At 47.7% G+C, this 20,528-nt stretch overlaps 2 protein-coding genes across 9 annotated transcripts in view; one reads left to right on the forward strand and one right to left on the reverse strand.

Moving 5' to 3' along the window:
* Positions 1-4,774: 4,774 nt before the first annotated feature.
* On the reverse strand, positions 4,775-20,022 carry TAMM41 (TAM41 mitochondrial translocator assembly and maintenance homolog). Of its 3 annotated transcripts, none has more exons than XM_085863889.1 (8): positions 19,885-20,022; positions 9,165-9,347; positions 7,917-8,009; positions 7,610-7,763; positions 7,251-7,396; positions 6,999-7,164; positions 5,595-5,657; positions 4,775-4,920 (listed from the first exon to the last, which is right to left on the reverse strand). In XM_085863889.1, the coding sequence occupies exons 2-8, from the start codon at positions 9,279-9,281 to the stop codon at positions 4,844-4,846; spliced, it is 816 nt and encodes a 271-aa protein (XP_085720015.1). In that variant the 5' UTR covers positions 9,282-9,347; positions 19,885-20,022; the 3' UTR covers positions 4,775-4,843. The 3 variants fall into 3 exon arrangements, with proteins under 3 accessions (XP_085720015.1, XP_085720016.1, XP_085720014.1); XM_085863890.1 differs by lacking the exon at positions 19,885-20,022 and adding an exon at positions 17,976-17,997; XM_085863888.1 differs by lacking the exon at positions 19,885-20,022 and adding an exon at positions 16,832-17,025.
* The window catches only part of LOC147008907 (6-phosphofructo-2-kinase/fructose-2,6-bisphosphatase 3-like), a 40,203-nt gene continuing 39,080 nt past the window's right edge, over positions 19,406-20,528 (forward strand). For 4 of the 6 annotated variants that reach the window (XM_085863880.1, XM_085863881.1, XM_085863882.1 and 1 more), the window contains exon 1: positions 19,441-19,750. In XM_085863880.1, coding sequence (XP_085720006.1) covers positions 19,720-19,750 — 31 coding nt within the window. In that variant the 5' untranslated portion in view covers positions 19,441-19,719. The other 2 variants (XM_085863886.1, XM_085863883.1) reach the window with 2 other exon arrangements.

Here is a 20,528-nt window from a genome sequence, read left to right on the forward strand (position 1 = left end):
GTGAATGGAGCCAAGTCAGATTGGGCAAAATCAGTGGAATACTGCAAGGTAGTAGCCTTGGTTCATCACCATTTGTCATATTCATCAATGACCTGCTGCTTTCAATCTGTAGCAGTATCCAACTCTACGCGGATGATGCCAAAGTGTGTGGACCAGGTTTTAACCAAGCATCGACTTTAGTCGTCCAGAAGGACCTGCAGCAGATAGTGCCATGGAATGGTCACACTCTGGTGAATTCCTTTCAATCTGAACAAATGCAAGACTCTGCACCTGGGTAGAGGTAACATCAGGAAGTCATACCATATGGGGAATGCAGAGTTGCGGGAAGTGATTGAGGAGATTGACCTTGGAACCATCATGGATAGGGAATTGAGCTTCCATAAGCATGTGGCAGTTCAGGTTAACAAGGCCAACCAGACACTTAGGCTAACCAAATGATCCTTTGTGAGTCTGGATGAAGAAACCCTCCCTGTGATGTTCCAGGCACTGGTACATCCATTGTTGGAGTACGGAAACATTGCCTGGCACCCTATATTCCTGATGGACATCGATGTAGTTGAGAAGGTCCAGAGACAAATTCCAAGGATGATTCCTTTGCTCCGTTAAATTTCCGATCCAGAGAGACCCCGGCGTTTGAATGTTTTCGCTTTTCTACTGCCACCGCCATGGTGATATAATCCAAACATTTAACGTGCTCCACGGAATCGACCGGATGAGACCGCAACATTTCTTCACACCGGCTCAATACCCTTCAACGCGAAGCCACTCCCTTAAACTCTTTGCGCCAAAGTGCAGGAGGAAACATTTCTTCAGTCAGAGGGTAGTTAAAGACTGGAACAGTCTTCCCCAGAATGTTGTGGATGCTCAGTCTGTTGAAGCTTTCAAACAGGGTCTAGACAAGGTTTGAGCGTTTCAACTTGCACTGAGCATCACCCAATCATGAGCACTCTAAACACCATCCACCAATTTAACCAAGTACCATCCATAGTGCAGACTGGAAAATTTACAAGACTACACTAACTTCAGGAGACATGATAATGATGACCTTTATTAAGAATATCAGAGACAAGGTGTGGGAGTCAATTTGGACCAAGTCATCACAGGTTTTTATTGTCATTGATATTAGGCAAGGTCATGTACTTGGCCTAGTCACATTTTATTGTTCACATTGTGGCCTGCCAGTGACCTTGAGGATAAAACAGATCTCTGTGGATAATAAAAAAAAATACTGCACAGTCGTCACTGAACCAGAAGGCCAATACTTCCGACAAGGTTTGGACCGCAAACTGGAATGGCCTGATACCGGGCTTCTGGTTTCACCAAGAAAAACAGAAGTTCGTTCACATCGGCAAACGTTTCTCACAGGCTATTGGACGGGACCTGACAACAATAGAACCAACCTTCAGCTACTCTAATCCACTATGAAGAAGACTTCTTGGTAACCTTGAAATGTATTATATTTTGTTTGATATGCATATTGATTATATTGGTGAGTGTGCCAGGACAGCTAATCGGATGATGGGATCTGTTCGGCATCATCATTATTATCCACAGAGACCTGGATCCAGAATCATTTTTGTCCCTGAAGAAGGCTGTAGTACTCCAACACCACTCACCACTAAGCTGTCTAGCTTGGGTTCGAATTTCAACCCAGCTATAAACGGTTATCCTGGTGTTTCGGACAGGGAGATTCGTCATCATTTGTGCCATCCCTCAGATGGACGGTAAACTGGGAATCCCATTTGCTGGCAGAGGTTGGTGGACGTTAAAGAACCCAAGGTGTCCTTCACAGAGTAGGCAAGCTATCGCTGGCACCCCCAACAAAATCGAAATTCCTGCTGTAACCTAAAGCGGGAAACATCAGCAGCACACCTGTACCCTCAGTAAATGATGCAACCAGCAGCAGTGTGCTGCATACGAGAGAGAGAGAGAGAGAGAGAGAGAGAGAGAGAGAGAGAGAGAGAGAGAGAGAGAGAGAGAGAGAGAGAGAGAGAGAGAGAGAGAGAGAGAGAGAGAGAGAGAGTTGGGATGAGAGAGAGAGAGAGAGAGAGAGAGAGAGAGAGAGTTGGGATGAGAGAGAGTTGGGATGAGAGAGAGAGAGAGAGAGAGAGAGAGAGAGAGAGAGAGAGAGAGAGAGAGAGAGAGAGAGAGAGAGAGAGAGAGAGAGAGAGAGAGAGATATATATATATATATATATATATATATATATATATATATATATATATATATATATATATATATATATATATATGATGAATACATAAAAGCACTCATCCTGGAATGGCTGCATCCCAAATATTTATATGCAGATTGCATTAAGGCACTACGAGGTCAATTGGACCTGTGGTTGCAAAAACAGATCCTCTCAAGAACAAACCAGGCAGATTGCTTTGAAATATAAACAAAGTTTTGGAATCCATCATCACCACTGACATCATCTTTCCTGTTTTCAAACAGAATGAATCTCTCAACATCAGTTTGGATTCCCTTCAAAGGCCTTCGATATCAATGGAATCTCTCGTGATGAAGCTGAGTCGATGGGTCTATGACTTCGCCATTGCCGACAGGTCAGTGGTCTCTCTGCCTTCTTCCGCCTTATTTCTGGACTTGCACACTCTGTCCTCTCCATGCATTGTCTCCCTTCCCCCCAACCAGGTATCTGCAGGACACATGCAGTCCCCCAGCAGGCCCCTCTTCATGAAACTGCCTAAATGCAGGATCACTGCTCACCTCCACTCATTTATTCCTCTTTTTCCCCACCTGTAGAACAACCACCTTCCATACTCTCTTCAATCTCATTCTTCCCTCCAGGTCTGCAAGATAGATGTTCACCAGCATCTCAAATCATCCCCCATCGAAAACCATGATCTTTTCTACACCCATTAAACCATCCCCCATCCCTCCCAAAATTTTGCTTATGTATCCATCTTGTCCACTCGTTACGTTCTCCCTTACCCCTCTTCGTTACGTGCATCCCTTGTTTGTCGATTTCCATCCACTTTCTCCCTCCGCCCTGCTGTTGGTGTTTCCCCTTTCTCCTGCTGTTCCCTTTGTTGTATTGTCCTGATTTTGTTCTGCGTCATAACTCTTCCATGAGGCTAGGAGCATGTATAAAAACAAATAAATAAATAAATACATTCCATCCCAGAAAATCAGCCATGAAACTGCTGCTGATTCTCCCTCAGCATTGGTCGTAAGTACTAAATTTCAAACAAGAAGACAAGAACTTCTCCTGGGATAACTCTTAAGCCTTCAACATTGTCGAAAATCCTGCTCTGCTTTGCCAAGCTCACCGCCCTGCGGCATACAAGGCCACCTCGACACATGGCCTTCTGACTTCCTCCACTTACACAGTTGTGTTATCAATGTAAACCTCTCATCTCCCAACAAAGACTGGACTTCCGCATGTAGTGTGTTGTGCCCAATCTTGTTCCTCATCTACATTTACTCTCCGATGATTTGGAAAACCCCCGCCTTCCTTATTGCAGAGGACTCCATATTGTATTGTACATAACAGCATAAGTACTCCGGCAAATAGCAGCTGCATCACTCTGACTTTGTAAAACTGATTAGTTGCTCGTCAGAGAAATGCAACACGTCTCTCTTGTGCAGCCAACACAGACCGCTAGTTTTTATGCTGAAATTAGTAACCATATTTTCAGCTTTTGTAGAGGAAAAAAAAAACAAAAAAACAAGAAAAAGAGCAATCAGACATCGCAGATCCTCGCCAGGACTTGTTTTGTGTGGTATTTTGTTTGTGTTGTTTTTTTTTTTTTTGTGGTGTGTTGTGTGGCGTTTGTGTGTTGGTGCGTTACGTAATTAATAAGAGACACGATTCGAAATGCCACTTTATAACTGCCGGCAGTGATGACTGGTTCAGCCATTTCAGAGAAGTTTTTTTAGCTTTAAAAAAACAAACAAAACAATGTGGCTGCTGAATCACGTGACCAATGACATCATGAAAAAAAAAATTTGTGCACCATTTTATCCCAAGATGACCCTCAAAAATTTTCATACTGACCGGATGTAGCGTTCCACATGTGCAATTAAGACGTCATCAAAAAAAAAAAATCACATTCCCCACGAGGAGTACTTCCTGATGCAATATGTAATACCCTCTCCTTCGGCGAGGGTAAATATTTTGTTAACAAGTAACACCCCGGTGGTGAATGAGGTCTTCTGTGGGCACATTTTATTCGCAGGTGCGACAACCAATCAAAACTATTCCTCCATGCCCGCACCACCAAGTTACGCCCCGGTTGTGGGTCAAAATGGATCAATAGGACCATCTGAATGGAATATTCTTTATTTTTAAAACTTAACTATCCATTAGTGTTCCATCGAAATTACTCCAGCGAAGGTTATGGTACAATGCAGGGATATACAGTCTTCTTCTTTTGTGTACCGCACAAGGCTGTGAGGTAGCGTCATTGGCTGAGGGCATACCTGTGCCCCTCATGTAATGCCCTTTGTAAGTTAGAGCAGGAATTTGGAATTTGGAATTTGGCCAGGGTGCCGGCAATAGCTCACCGATGTGGGATCTTCAATATCCACCAAATCATGTCGGCAGGCGGGATTCCCGTTTCACGTCCATCCGATGGACGGCACACACATTGATGAATCACCCTGCCTGTGAAACACCGGGATGACGGTTTATAGTTGGGTTGGGATTCAAACCCATGCGAGAGAGCTTAGAGGTGAGTGTGTGTACCTCAAGGTCGAGGCCATCCTGCCAGCCCTGGGATATGCAGCATCACAGTCGTTCAATCACATACACGGCACATACACATGTTTTAATGGCCACCAGCAACAATTTAATTGTTCCAGCAATTGATGCACAGCATCATCTCCTCGAAGTGAGAAATCCTTTCCACATTTTCTTCACCTTCTGCGCACTGTACCTGATCGCCTTCACAGGACCTGTAAATGAACAAAATGAACAATGCCAAACATACATTCTTACCACTCATGTTGCCAGGCTAAGTCGACGTTTGTCTGGTTAACTACATCAGGTCATTAGACATCCAGGAGCTGATGGATTGGGATGATGGGATAGCTCAGAGTTAGCGTACTCCTGCATTGTGAGCTGTGTAGCCAGGGTTCGATTCCTGGTCTGATTGTAACACCATCACAATGGTGCTGCACAGGAAGGGCGATGCATCAAGGAGGGTGCCGCTTCATATGCAACCTACGGCTGCTGGGTGCATCGTTTCCAAGAGCACGGCTTTGCCGCTAATGCAGTGCCCCCTGTAGGTTATGACAGGAATTTGGCCAGGGTGCCGGCGATAGCCCGCCAAATCTTCAAAAAAGGGCACTATGGGATCTTTAACGATCAGCAACTGATGTTGAAAGATGCGACGCCGGTTTAACGTCCATCCAAGGGACGGCACACACGTTGATTAATCAACCTGCCTGCGAAACACCATGATGACAGTTTATATCTGGGTGGGGATTGAAACACAGGCTACACAGTTCAGAGGTGAGTGAATGTGTGTGTGCACACCACTAGGCCATAACAGAGTTGGTGATGCAGTGCTAAGCTGTTGTTTTGTCTCGGTGAGCATCTCAAAACACAAACCCAGTGATAGGATTACCTGCGGTGACGATCCCCTTCATGCTTTGACTCAAGCTCGACCTCTTCACAATGGTTGAAATTCCTGTAAAGATTTGAGTGCAATTAAAAAACAAAGCACAACGTTTGTCTGGCAGCCATTGTAATCACACTTCCTTACTTGATTTCCTTTAATTAAGATTAAAAAAATTTATTTGGTAGCCTGAACATGTGCCAAGGTGCATGGGAAGTTTGTCTGTTTGCCATCCCATTGGAACCCAAGGCCTATGGTGCAGGAATCCCATGTAGTGTGTTTATTTATCCAATGTCTCCTATTGTCCTCGTAATTCATGTAAAGGTACACTGTCCCCCCCTAATGTGTCCACCACGAGTCTTCAATAACTGTAAGGAGATCCAAACAAATAATAAAAAGACCGCTTTGTGTCAAATGCAACCTTTTGGAATTTGGGGAAGTTTTGCCTCTCCCGTCCTTATCATTCACAATACATTAACCTTTATTACATAAAAAAAAATAAAATGAGAGGCTCAAAACAAGACGGTTGGCTTCATTTGAAGAGGTAGGGCTGACAGGATAAGCTCGCGGTACGCACACTCTCCTCTAAGCTGTATACCTGGGTTCGAATCTCGGCCCAGCTATAAACTGCCATCCCAGTGTTTCGCGAGTATGGCGATTCATCAATGCACGAGCCGTCCCTCAGATGGACGTTAAACGGTCATCCCATCTGCCAGCATTATTTGGTGAACGTGAAAGATCCCATGGTGTCCTTCGCGAAAAGTAGGCGAGCTATCACCAGCACCGTGAACAAATTATAAATTTGAGCCCGAACCAGCCAGCAGAGGGCATCGCATCGTGGCACAGCCGCACCCTCAAACAATGATGCCACCCCACAGCTTTGTGCTGCATACGAACGAAGAACTATTGAAAGAAGCCAAGAGCTCCACATCTTCCAAAGCAAGTCCAATAAAGAAGGAACGCTGGTTTGTTGACACGAAGCTGGTTGGCGTTCTGGATTAAGGACACCGATCATCCATCCATCCATCGGGACCATACTCCATACAGAGCGTCGGTGCTGCTGAAGCAATCACCTGGGTTATTGGGCACCATCCTGGACGGGTCGCCACTCCGACGCAGGATACTTAAACGGCTCAATAATCCCAGCAAGCTGGTGCTCATTTTGCCGACCTCGGAAGGATGACAGGTTGAGTCAACCCCACCTGGTGTTAATTAAACAGCCGAGCAGGAATTGAACTCAGGACCTGAGGATCCTAAGGCCATCACCTAACCATTAAGCCAACACCAAGCGTACACAAATCAGAACAAACACTATTAATGCTCGAATTATTAATTTATTTTTCTTTGACGGAAAGAAAGAAAGATCAATTCGAAAAATTTCCTTCTAACTCACGAGACCCGCAGAAAAATTACCTTTTCGCACCCAAAGACCGCACTCTGGATCTTGCGAGATCTGCAGAAGAACTTCCTCGACATCACGGTTCCTGCCCGGAGGGTCCACGAGGTTTGTCAGCTGTTGTTGCAGATGTGTGGGCAGTGCCAGTAGCTGTGTAAACTGAGTGTCTGCACTCTTGTCCAACTGGAGGCAGTGGAGGTACGCATCAATTGCCATCCATCTCTACCAGAAACAACCCTACACCACCACTCCCTGTTGTGCTCTCGTACCTCCAGCCGACCTTGGCTTGGCTGGTATACAACGTAGGGACTCTCGTGCAGGAATTGAGCGTACAGGCGTCGGAACTCTTCGAGGTTAGGGTGCACAATGTTCTCCACTTTGCTACGATCCTCCCCGACCACCATGCGGAAATCTCCTGGTTATAAAGCAAGTATATCCCAGATAGAGTGATGGATTGACTGCCGACTAACGGACTTGAGATAGAGTTTAGTTTGACAATTAGTTGAGGAACGCTGCATATGATGACTTATGGAACACAACTTCTGCATCGAGATAAAAGTCGATTGCTTCTCGTTCTGTGTAACAGTGTTTAAGAGTGCAGGGAAGGATTCAGTATTGACAGTTCTACCCGTGTAAGAGAGCCCGGCGATGGTTGTGAAGAGCTGCTCCTCGCTGAAGCTCTCCGGTAGAGTGAGCAACGCGGCGGTCATGGCACTGCGCAGGTTGACCTGCAGTGCGGTGTGCAGTCTTCCTTCACCATCCTGTTGCCTCAGGATTCTCACCTTCCGAACACAGCACACGAGAACGCACCCAATCGTCAACAATAAGGCGATTGTAGGATTTTCAATGAACATTTTAGACGTGACATTCGTAGACGCATCTCCAGCTGCAGATCAGACCGATGCTCGAGCTTTGAGCGACTCGTTTACACTTACTGGTTTGTGGAGACGCCCACTCACGTACAACGTCTTCCAGTGCAACAAGTCGTCCAACAGATCCTCTGTACTGATCACCCCATACTTCATCAGCTGAGGCAATAGCAAACACATTTAAGTAGGCCCCGACTCCAACTGCAACCTTGATGGATTTCAACGCGTTCGCTGGATCACTGGTATTCACTGATAACGGTTATTGCATGGTAATGTCAGGCTGCGCAGTAGTTGCAAAGTAGTAGCCGTGGCAGTCTAAACATGGTCAGCAAACAGATGCACACGAGGAACTTGGCCAGTGCTCAGGACACCAGCAAATAATGACGTGCTCAGAGACAAAAAATAAAAAAGGTTGCCATTCTAATTTCATGTACAAGGCCTGAGATGAAGGGTTGATAAGATCAGCAAACACAGAGTGCTTAACGTCTCGTCTGTCTGAGAGTAATCGGAAATGAGTCTTTAAAGGAATTTCATTCATTTTGAAAAAACAGTTCCTTTCCTTTCGTTTCGTGTGCAGCACATTGCTTCTGGTGGCATAATTTACTGGGGATGCAGCTGTGCCATTGATGCAGTGCTCCCCTGTAGATTAAAGGAGGAGAGGAGATTGGGACCATGCTCTGTGAAGAGCGTTGGTGCTGCCTAAGCAGTCTCCTTGGCTATTGGGCACAATCCTGGACGGGTCGCCACTCCGACACAGGATACCAGCAAGCTCGCACTCATTTTGCCAAGCTCGGAAGGATGACAGGTCGAGTTAACCCCACCTGGTATTAATTCAACAGCTGAGCGGGATTTGAACTCAAGAGCCAAGGATCCAAATCCCGCCACCCTAACCGTTAAGCCAACACCAGGCATGTAGGTTAAAGCCGGATCTTGTAATTTGTTCAGGGTGCCAGCGATAGCTCGCCTACTCTACGCAAAGGACACCGTTGGATCATTAACGTCCACTAGCTAATGCCGGCAGATGGAACACCAGTTTAACATCCATCTGAGGGATGGCACGCGCGCACACACACACACACACACACACACACACACACACACACACACACACACACACACACACACACACACACACACACACACACACACACACACACACACACACACACACACACACACACATGCCTTAGAGACATCAGGATGAAGGTTTTTATGTGGGTGTAGATTCAAACACAAGCTAAGCAGCTGAGAGGTGAGTGCGCACACCTCTAGGCCATCCTACCAGCCCCCAAAAAACAGCGCTCAGGCACTCACTCTGCCTTCACAGGGTACCAAGGTGTTGAAGTAGACAGAAGCTCCATAGTTGAGCTGTATCTTGGCAATCCACTGGGGTCCCATGATCCGTACGCACGAATAATGCCGTGGGTTCATTTTGAGGTTCTGGACGTGCCAGCTCGTGGGTTCGTTCACTGCCAAGAGGAAGTCGAGAATGTTGTTCTGGGGGGGGGGGGTTTCAAGGGGTTACACAGAAAGGTCAGAGAAAAGAGTCACATTGAGGGCCATCTCCCATCAGCAGGCCACACAATAGTGCAAAGTCAGAAGATCATCCGAAAATAGCCTCACACCCGTAAACGATGGAGATGCCACAATTAATCATTTTTTAAGTGCAAGACAAAAGTAAAAGATTTTTCAACATTTTAGTAGAGAACAAGTCTGAAGACGACGATGGTTCACGAGCGGTATTTGACGATGTAGATTGTTTCAGAAGTCAAGGATGAGACAATGTGATAATATTTGACCAAGTTATAAAAATGATCAACATGATGTGGTACGAGCGACGGGTTATTAGCTGCAAAATGTCGAAAACTCGGTTTCGCTGAACAACTTTAAAAAATTTACCTTTGCATAACCTTTAAAGGTCACAAAACAATGTTGTGGACATTAAAATAAGGAAACAGGATACGTGCTATAGATTATTGGAGTTAGTTCGTCGAAGAAGGTCGAAAACCCGGTTCGATTCCCACAACTTTGAAAATTTGACCTTTGTGAACTTTAAAGGTCAAAGGTCAAGGATTATGACCTTTGGTGCAAAACTTCCTCTGGAACATTCCAGGAACAATATAACGTCATATAGGCTATATGGAATTTCACAATCCACGGATTTATTATCCATACTTTGATGAAATCAGCGTAAAAACAAACTTGAAGGGGGCGCCACGGGCAAGGTGTTCGAGATAGAGCAAAATGGTTTCAAGACTGAAAGTGGGGAATGACCTCAAGATTATGCATAAAAATATTGTCATCCCAGCTCTCAAAGTTTGGGCGGTCATATGATTTTTATGTCAAAATTCGCAATTTTCTAAGTTCGTGACCTTGTGACCTTGACCTTGGGACGAAAATGAAAAATCGAGCTCCGTGGGGCTATGCAGGTGCCATTGGGCTAACCAAATACCGAAACCCCTGCCAGATTTGACAAACCCCCTCGGAGAAGATGGATTTTTATGTCAAAATCGCAATTTTCTAAGTTCGTGACCGAGTGACCTTGACCTTGGGACGAAAATGAAAAAAAAAAAATCATCGAGCTCCGTGGGGCTATGCGGGTGCCATTGGGCTAACCAAATACTGAAACTCCTGCCATATTTGACAAACCCCCTCGGAGAAGATGCAACTTGAAATCGGCTACCCCCTAAAAACACATGCTTTTTGGGCGTGGCTCCGCCAATAATTGGCGCACCACGCCCATTCTCAGGAAAACACAACTAGATCATGATATAAACCTCCCATCCAAATTTTATCAGGATCGGATCAAAACCCACGGAGCTATGCTCGGGACAGACAGACAGACAGACAGACAGACACCCATAACGAATATAGTGGTCACTTACTGACTCGTGAACCAATTAACAGTATTGTTGTGGTTGTGGAAAGATTGTGTCGCACTCAACACATAAGGGATTCCGAGGTTAGATATTTCCTTTGCAATTTTGTTTAATTAGGTTACCCATCCCCTCGCATCATTGGACAGGGAAATGTGCTGTGTTTGTGTGGCAAGTCCGAATCCCTCCCTTTGTAATTATTCCCTCTCCAAAATCTCTATCCCTTCAAATCTCTCTCTCCCCATCCCTCTTTACCCCTCTCCTCACCCACACCTTCCTACAGTGCAACATGCACACACGACATTACAAAACACACACATTATCATTCAAAGCCATTCCAGTGCTATCCGAGTCCTCCACACTGCGCAATTTCAGCGCTGCCATCGCTGCCCTGCAAAGCCATTCATCACCGAGTACGCTGCAGTGAGGGAACTGTGAAGGAAGTAAGGACCGGTATCGGGGCTGCTTCGCATCTCGGGGGTGTTTTGCGTCTGGGGAACGGTACGAGATGAGCTGCGCCACAAGACAAACCTCTACAAAGGCAAACCTCGGCTGAGACGAGCAGGCTGGAAGTGGGCGAACAGCACAGGTTCCCTGGACACAGCGGCAAAACACACTGACTTACATGATCTTTCTCTTACAACGCTACTTCCAATCTGTTTACTTGGGACGCATAAAATAACTCAACCGTTGCCTCTTGACCCGTCAGGACACAGAGAGCGTCAACGATTACCTCTTGACCCATCGGGGTGGGGTTACTGACTTACACCCTCACGGTTTCCTCTCGTGCACATATTGCATACACCGCACCTCTCCCAACACGCTGCACCACAGCGTCCGCTTTCCGCTCTTCGTACTTTTCCCTTCCCCTTCAAGTTGGGATCCACGTGGGCCTGCCAGCTCACATGTGGGTGAGAAAGGGGTCGACAATGTGCCCCGACTTGTTCTTCTTCCTCTTTCAATCCCCTTACTTGAGTCAACTTTGCCAGGTGAATGAGGCGTGCCTGTGTTGTCTTTAGTGATAAGCCAAATGTGTAAGGGCTTCTTTACGCCATGTGCTCGGGGTTGAGCCTTTTTTTGTGAATACCTGCTCGTAAATACATGCCTTTGTTAAATCATTATTAACTTTCCAAACCTATTCGATCATCTGTTTCCTCCATTGGCTGCACATAGTAGTCATGAGTCGATGGGAGGTTGTACCTCACTGGTTCACAATGATAGACAAACCAATGTCTCAGTCGCAGTTCTGCTCGGTCGTACCCAATTAAAAGATAAGGGTGGGGTGTCGAGAGCACGGTTCCACATGTGGGATAACTAAATAACCAGGAAGGTAACGGGAGATTTGAGCACGGGGACCCTACCAGATTTAGCCACCTTCAACGGCGTCCGTGGTTGCTTAGCAACCAATCATGCTGCGGAGTTATCTGCGGCTCGTCGGCTTCAGGGTCAAAGGTCTGGAAGCAGGTCCGAGAGACAGGCAACTCGTGATCGACCTGGCCGGCAAAGACATAACAGTGTGAAGGAGAGGTGGAACGCAGGAGCAGGAGGAGCATGACCAGTGATCTTGAAGCCCTTGAGGGAAGAATGAGATTGAACAGACCGATCAAGTTGGTTCCACAAGTGACATAAAACAGGAACAAAGGAGTGGATGTGAGCAGCCAGCCTGGATTTTGTGGGTTTCACCAGAATGGGGTTACTGGCAGAATGCATGTATCCTGGAGATACCTGGGAGTGAACAGAGGGTACAACATCAGAAAGGAGAGGGCAGAAGACAGAGAGGCCACCAACCTGACTGTGATGTGGGAGTAGCAGGCCCAGAAATTGCGCTTCGTTGTGGGAGGTTAAAACTTGCGTATAGGGATTTCATGATGTATAGAGATAGATATTGTTGCGAATTCTGGCCCGCCTGGCGTGCAAGCGATTGCGTAACTCCAATCACAACCGCGTCGCCCACCGGATGGACAATTCAGTCGTGACCCTCCTGGAACTACCACCAGGAGCCAGTCACGGGTGGGGGGTTAACCTCACCACGATCGTGCCAATTGCCCACCCGCGCAGGATAGGGTTGCTCGCCAAATTCGACCTACTTAAGTACCTGCGCGAGTAGTCGACCGGGCGATCGTACCTCGCCGCAGGTCGGCCGAGGACACAAACTGCTTAAGCGGTCCATTCCGTGCTACAGTGATAACCGAGCGGTGTTATCACCGACCTCGACGGATGTGATTCTGTTTTCTGGGTGCTTACACCCCTCTACCAATTTCTTCCGTGATGCAAGATAGCACTTTCAACGGGAAAGGACGCAATGAACTGGGAACATTCAAACAAAGCACATTTATTTACAGTTGCACGTATATACAGGCAAGGCAATGAATGAGTCATGCATGTATGTACTGCCAACAAGGAATAAAACACGGATACAGGCAAGAAAGCAATACCACCGACTACAAGCAAAGGTTTATTCACAAGCACAGTCACTTACACAAGTCTACTTACTAGACGGCGCCACCACATACATTTACACAAAAAGCAAAGAAAAGCCACCCCCAAAGATAAGGGTGGCAGACAGGTCCGTGGATCGAATATGACGTGGAGCCTGGATGAACGGTCAGGCCCACGAAACCAAAGGGTCTTACCCGCGCCCTCGTGGCGCGACGGTGGGCAAGTCGCGACGTCTACTCCCCCATGGCCTGGCGTGGCCGCGCCTGTCCTCAGGCACCCGGCTTGGCCGGTGAGCTCTCTCCGGCGTTCTCCACCCGGATGCGCAGGCTCGCATCCGATGTGTGTAATTCACCGAAGCTTCGCCTGCCAGCGCGGCTTCGTCCCGGCCGCGCCGATGTGAGTAATTCACCGAAGCTTCGCCTGCCAGCGCGGCTTCGTCCCGGCCGTGCCGATGTGTGTAATTCACCGAAGCTTCGCCTGCCAGCGCGACTTCGTCCCGGCCGTGCCAATGTGAGTAATTCACCGAAGCTTCGCCTGCCAGCGCGGCTTCGTCCCGGCCGTGCCGATGTGTGTAATTCACCGAAGCTTCGCCTGCCAGCGCGAAGATGGCGTTGTCTCCGGGATGGAGGTGAAGCGTTGTTTGCGGGATGGCGTTGTTGATGGTAGTGAAGGGTAAAGAGGCGAAGGTGGTGGTGGTTTGGTTGTGGTTGTTTGGGAACGATGTTGGTGGTGACGATTTGGTTGTTGTGGGCGTCGTTTGAGAAGGGCGGTGAAGCGATGTTTGCAGGGTGGAGTTGTGGAGGTAAAGAGGTAAAGGTGGTGGTGTTTGAGTTGTTGTTTGGGAATGATGTTGGTGGTGGCGATTTGGTTGTTTTGGGATGATTGGTCCAAAATAATGTTAAAGAAAAGAAAAACGGCTATCTCAAAGCGTCGCAGCCCGGTGAACACGAATAACACCCTCAAAACAATGGTGGGGAACTATCTGCACATAAACTTACTGGCATAACAGATCTAAGGACCTTTCTGGTGTTGTGCAAATTTCCACAGCCGTAACAATATGTGTGTAAATATGCATCGAGACAGACAAATAACAAGACAAGTTTCCTTCCAAGGAACGTCTATGCAGGACGAGGCCATTTAGGTCAATCAACCTGCAAAATTGTCGCCAACCTCGTTCGTGGATAGCAGTGTCCACTTCCATGGCAACGATAGCATCAGTTGCTCGACAATCTAGCACGTTCATCTCGTTATTCCAATTCACTGCGATGGAAGGTTACGCTAATTATTTGGCCTTGTTAGCTCTTGTTTACCTTTCCTCGTTTGTTTGTCTTGACAAACAATATGGAGCCTACATACCGCATCATGGGTACTCTCTCTACTCAGGGCAGACGTTCTAACCATTATGCCACCAAGATGTATGTCGAGGCTACTGTATGTCTCGAGATGATGTGTAGATATACAGATAGTCCTGTTGAACAACAAGTACAACCTGGAGCTGTTTAGGGAAAAATTAAAAACTCCGGACGAGATAATGATGAGTCCGCAGAGAAGTCCTTGAGGGTTCCATGGAACGAATCATAAAAAAAACAACGAGGAGATAGCCAGCCTCAATTTCATCATAGTCTTGGACGCACGAAAGTGATTCTTTCATTCATGGAGCTGCTGGTTGAATCACTCCTGGGAGTACAGCTGATGCAGTGCCCCCTTGCAGGACAGAGCAGTAATTTGTAATTTGTTCAGGGTGTCGGCAATAACTCGCCTACTCTTCCCGAATTACACCGTGGGGTCTTTAACGTCCACCAACTAATGCTGGCCTATGGGACAACCAGCTTAATGTCCATCCGAGGGACCAGCAGGACGGTCCACAGCTCACTCGGGATTCGAACCAAGACTGAACAGCTCGGAGTCGAAAGTACACACCTTTTGGCTATCCTTCCAGCCTCAACCAGAAGTGATGTAGGTGCAAGGTGTGTTAAGAGTACAGTCGTGCTGTTCGTTGGGTTGCCTCATTCCCAAAGTTCGGGTTTCAATCCCCATAATTTAATTACCTCACCATCATGACACACTTCATGATCTATTCGAAGATCATTACAAGTTCAATTACACGACGATGGATCAACCGATCACGTGATCATTAAACATCAAGTTCGAGGAAGAGCTTGTTCACAGCGTTTGAGACAACCCAAAAGGCTTCAGGAGGTAGGTCAACAACAAAGCAAAGGGGAGAAAGGGGGTTGGGAACCTCGTTAAGGAGGATGGTTCACTCACCACAACAAATGAAAAGAAAGCAGGGACCCTCAACAACTACTTCAGGAGTGTATTTACCCATGATGATGATGATGATGGTGGGAGTGATGATGATGATGATGTGGTGGTGGTGGTGACGATTATGATGATGGTGGTGGTGGTGGTGGAAGTGATGGTGATGATGTTGGTGATGGTGGGAGTGATGATGATGATAGTGGTGGTGGTGACATTTATGATGATGGTGGTGGAAGTGATGATGGTGATGATGATGGTGATGGTGGGAGTGATGATGATGATAGTGGTGGTGGTGGTGATGGTGGTGACATTTATGATGATGGTGGTGGAAGTGATGATGGTGATGATGATGGTGATGGTGGGAGTGATGATGATGATAGTGGTGGTGATGGTGATGGTGGTGACATTTATGATGATGGTGGTGGTGGTGGAATTAATGATGGTGGTGGGAGTGATGATGGTGGTGGTGATGATGATTATGATGATGGTGATGATGATAGTGATAGTGGTGATGATGGTGATGATGATAGTGATAGTGGTGATGATGGTGGTGGTGGTGACGATGATGATGGTGGTGGTGGTGCTGATGATGATGATGGTGGTGATGATGATGCTGATGATTGTGATGGTGGTGGTGATGGTGATGATGATGATGGTGATGATAGTGGTGATGATGATGGTGGGGGTGGTGATGATGGTGGGGGTGATGATGGTGGTGGTGGTGATGGTGGTGGCGGTGATGATGGTGGTGGTGGTGGAAGTGATGATGGTGATGATGATGATGGCGGTGGTGGGAGTGATGGTGATGATGGTGGTGATAGTAGTGATGGTGATGGTGGTGGTGGTGCTAATGCTGATGGTGATTGTGGTGACGATTATGATGGTGGTGGAGGGGAGAGTGATGGTGATGATTATGATGCTGATTGTGATGGTGATGATGATGGGAGTGATGATGGTGATGATGGGAGTGATGGTGATGATGATGGTGGGGGTGATGGGAGTGATGGTGATGATGATAATGATGGAGATGATGATGGTGGTGGTGGTGGGAGTGATGATGGTGGTGATGATGATGATAGTGATGGTGGTGGTGATGATAATGATGGTGGTGGTGATGATTATGATGGTGATGGGAGTGATGGTGACGATGATGATGGTGATGATGATGATGATGATGATAGTGGTGATGATTTGAAGTACAGTGTTGTTTGTTGTGTTGCAGCATGCCAAAGTTATGGACTAATTTCCGGTATTTGAATTATCTCATCCTGATGATGATAAAGTTTATGATTGATTCCAAGATTATTACAAGTTTGATGACACGACGATCGATGTGGATTAGCGCGATTAAAAGTACTGTATTAAAACGTTCTGTGTCCAACACGCCGGGTACCTCCTACGTACCCCCGATTTGGAGCCACGCTGAGCCAGCACGCCGGACCCGTACGCCAGCGAGAGGCTCACGTCTCCAGGAAAGCATGAGAGGACACGGCGCAACAACCCAAGGCTCACACGGCTCGCACACATTACGCTGCTCACAGCACGGAACACGCTGCACGACCCCCGGTTAAACTCGTGAACCGGAAGTAGTTAAAAAGTTTTTTTTAAATAAAAACGAAAATGAGGTAAGAGATGACATTATAATATTATTGTGCGGATGTGTTAAATTAAAACAGGTGCTTCTGTAGATAATATAATTCGTCGGATTATGTTTTTTTGACAGAAATCTACGAGAAATCTATATACAACACGCGTTACTCAACTTTGAAAATGTCCCGAGACGAACCCGGAAGTGGTTAAAAAATGTTTTTTTTTTTTAAAGTAAAAACGAAAATGAGGTAAGAGATAACATTACAATATTAGTGTGCGGATGTGTTAAATTAAAACAGGTGCTTCTGTAGACAATATAATTCGTTAGATTATGTTTTTTTGACAGAAATCTACCAGAATCTATATACAACACGCGCTACTCACCTTGAAAATGCCTCGAGACGAACCCGGAAGCACGAGTTTGTACGATTGGCCAAATACAGTGTGCCAGGTCCGTCCCGTGTCCACCAGAGAATGCACGTACGTCCCTCGACGCGTTTGTAAAACAATTACTGTATTTTGATTTTTGGGAATTCTCGGATCATCGGATGTCAATTTAAATAAATACTCTTTACAACAGAGCGACTTGAGGACTTGAGGTATGTGATGGAGTTAAAATGACATTTAAATGTCATTTTAACTGTGGGACGAGACAAGGCGAATCTATTTTTTACGTACGCAATTTTGACGGAATCTTTGAATTCTCCGAATGCGCCGTCGGAAGCATTAAGGGAGCGGCGCATCGACGAGCCCGCTACCAGTGGGTGAAAAACTGGAGAAACAGAGCGAGTAGGGAGGGAGATGTGGTCCGGTCGTCCAAGCAGTGTCGAGGATGGACACCGGGACAGAACTGTTTTTATACCTTCTCGGATGAAAAGGACGCACGACACAGTCCAGGAGACACTGGTGGCTACAAGAACTCCTCTGCTCTTGTTCACCTTCTCTCTGTTCCACTCACCCTCTCATTTGCTCAGGGTCATCTGCCATGATCTTTCCTGGGAAATCCACATTTCCAATCCGGCCTCCAAAACCACTCGCCGACTCAGCATCCTCCGTCGTGCAAAGTCCTTCCTCGGCACACCTGAGCTCCTGACCACATGCAAAGCTGTCGTCCGCAGCCTGATGGAGCACTGCTCTCCCCTCTGGGCTGGTGCTCCTGCCTCTCCCCTTTCCCAGCTTCACGCTGTGGAAACCAAAGTATTTAGGATCATTGGTATCTCCTGCAATGAGGAGCCTCTCTCTCAGGTCTTTGTGCCTCTCACTCTCTCACGACAGGCAGGTCGGTGGTCTTTCTGTCTTCTTCCATCTCCTCTCCAGTCTCGCCCCCCTTGCTGTGTCTGCGATTTGCCCCCACCATATTTCCGCAGGGCGCTCAAGGTCCACCAACAACCCCCTTCTGGGAAAACTACCAAAATCACGAATCACTGTTCACCTTCCCTCTTTCATTCCTCTTTTTTCCTGCCTTTGGAATAAACTCCCACACCCTCTTCAATCCCATTCCTCCCTCCAGGTCTTCAAAACAGCTGTTCACCACCATCTCTTATCATCCCCCATCCAAATCCTCGATCTTTTCTACCCCTGATAATCCACCCCAAACCCAGCTCCTTCAAATTCCCTGCCTTCCTGAAAGTCCCTGTCATGTTCCATCTTGTATTCCCCATGTTCTCCACCCCATCCTTCTCCCTTCCACAGATCTCCTAATGTCTCTGTTCTCCACTGTTTTGTCCCTCCCGCCCCTCTTGTCTCATGACCCCCTCGCTGTGCGTTGTGTTAGCTCTTACACGAGCCTCGACAAGGTATTCACAAAATAACAAAAAAGGGGGTAAGTTGATCGAGTGGGAGGGGCTTCGACTCTGCGAATAACCAGGAGCCACAACTTAAACGCGGAAATGGGAGGAGCCGCGACTCGAGTGTGGAGTGGGAGGAGCCGCGACTCAAGCAAGGAGTGGGAGGAGCCGCGACTCAAGCAAGGAGTGGGAGGAGCCGCGACTCAAGCAAGGAGTGGGAGGAGCCTCGACTCGTGTGCGGAGTGGGAGGAGCCGCGACTCAAGCAAGGAGTGGGAGGAGCCGCGACTCTTGCGAATAAGTGGGAGGCGCCGCGACTCAAGCAAGGAGTGGGAGGAGCCTCGACTCGAGTGCGGAGTGGGAGGAGCCGCGACTCAAGCAAGGAGTGGGAGGAGCCGCGACTCAAGCAAGGAGTGGGAGGAGCCGCGACTCAAGCAAGGAGTGGGAGGAGCCGCGACTCAAGCAAGGAGTGGGAGGAGCCGCGACTCAAGCAAGGAGTGGGAGGGGCCGCGACTCAAGCAAGGAGTGGGAGGAGCCTCGACTCGAGTGCGGAGTGGGAGGAGCCGCGACTCAAGCAAGGAGTGGGAGGAGCCGCGACTCGTGCGAATAAGTGGGAGGAGCCAAATGTAAGCGAATAACTGGGTGCGTTAAGTGCCTTGACATGTTTGGAGCGTTTTAATCGGGACGTTCCGTACAAGACGCACGTCGTGGGATCGAACACAATGATACACATGAATAATTGAGCGTTTCACGTGCTCCGAGCTGTTTCCACGGGTGTGAAATTTCGAGGAGTTTGAAAGGAGACGAGGTGGGGGGAGTGTGGGAGTGTGCACGCGCGCAGCCGCTGCACACCTCGTCCTCACTTGTCCGTTTGCCTCTCCTTCCCTTCCTCTCGCACACGGCATTACACGGTACCGATGACGTCCTCTCACGGCCGCGGCATGAAAGGTAAGAGTGCGGGCCTTGGAATACGAACGTAACGATGTATGACGTCATCCGTGACCGTGACGTCACGACGCGTTTGTTCCTTCCGCTTGTCAGGGTCAAATTCTGGTGTGGCGCGTGCAGTGTTCTTTCAGTACCTGGTTGTGGGCAGGGTCTTGTGTGCCGGTGCTGTTGTCGAAGTCGATGCACGTCCTTGTATCGAGTCCCTCGGCCGTGTCCGCGGTTCAGGTGTCCGGTGTGTCCGGTGCGATGAACACTGTCCGACCGTGTTACACGGACCTTGGACAAAGTCCCCTTGAAAATGGTCGGACCGTACATTGACACACCGACCTGCCATGGTGTGTTCACCTTTCCATGCCCAATCTGCTGGAATGTACCCGCCTGGGAACCCGTTATAAAACCTCAAGTAAACAACCGGACAGCGCACGTTGTGTCCCAATTGGTGAAGTCGACGTGAACGTGTCGCCCCCTCACCGTCACGGACCCCCTTGTAGTATCGTCTCCTTCTCGTGTTCAATGGTTTCTCATCACACATTCCGATTGTAATAACGTTGTGTTGTCCGTCCCTTCTCCGTGTCTCGTGTCCGTCCCTTGTCCGTGTCCCGTGTCCGTCCCTTGTCCGTGTCTCGTGTCCGTCCCTTGTCCGTGTCATAAATGTTTACAAATCGGTTTAAAAAAAAAAAACCCAAACACTCCCAGTTGCTCCGATGTGGTAGTTGGTAGTCACGTGTGAGTGTGCTGGGTAGACTGTACGTACTGGGAAACTTGTGAGGATCTTTCT

The sequence above is a fragment of the Eptatretus burgeri genome, chromosome 18, assembly GCF_056783735.1.
Source record: "Eptatretus burgeri isolate ZD-2024b chromosome 18, Ebu_testis_v1, whole genome shotgun sequence".
Classification (NCBI taxonomy): Eukaryota; Metazoa; Chordata; class Myxini; order Myxiniformes; family Myxinidae; genus Eptatretus; species Eptatretus burgeri.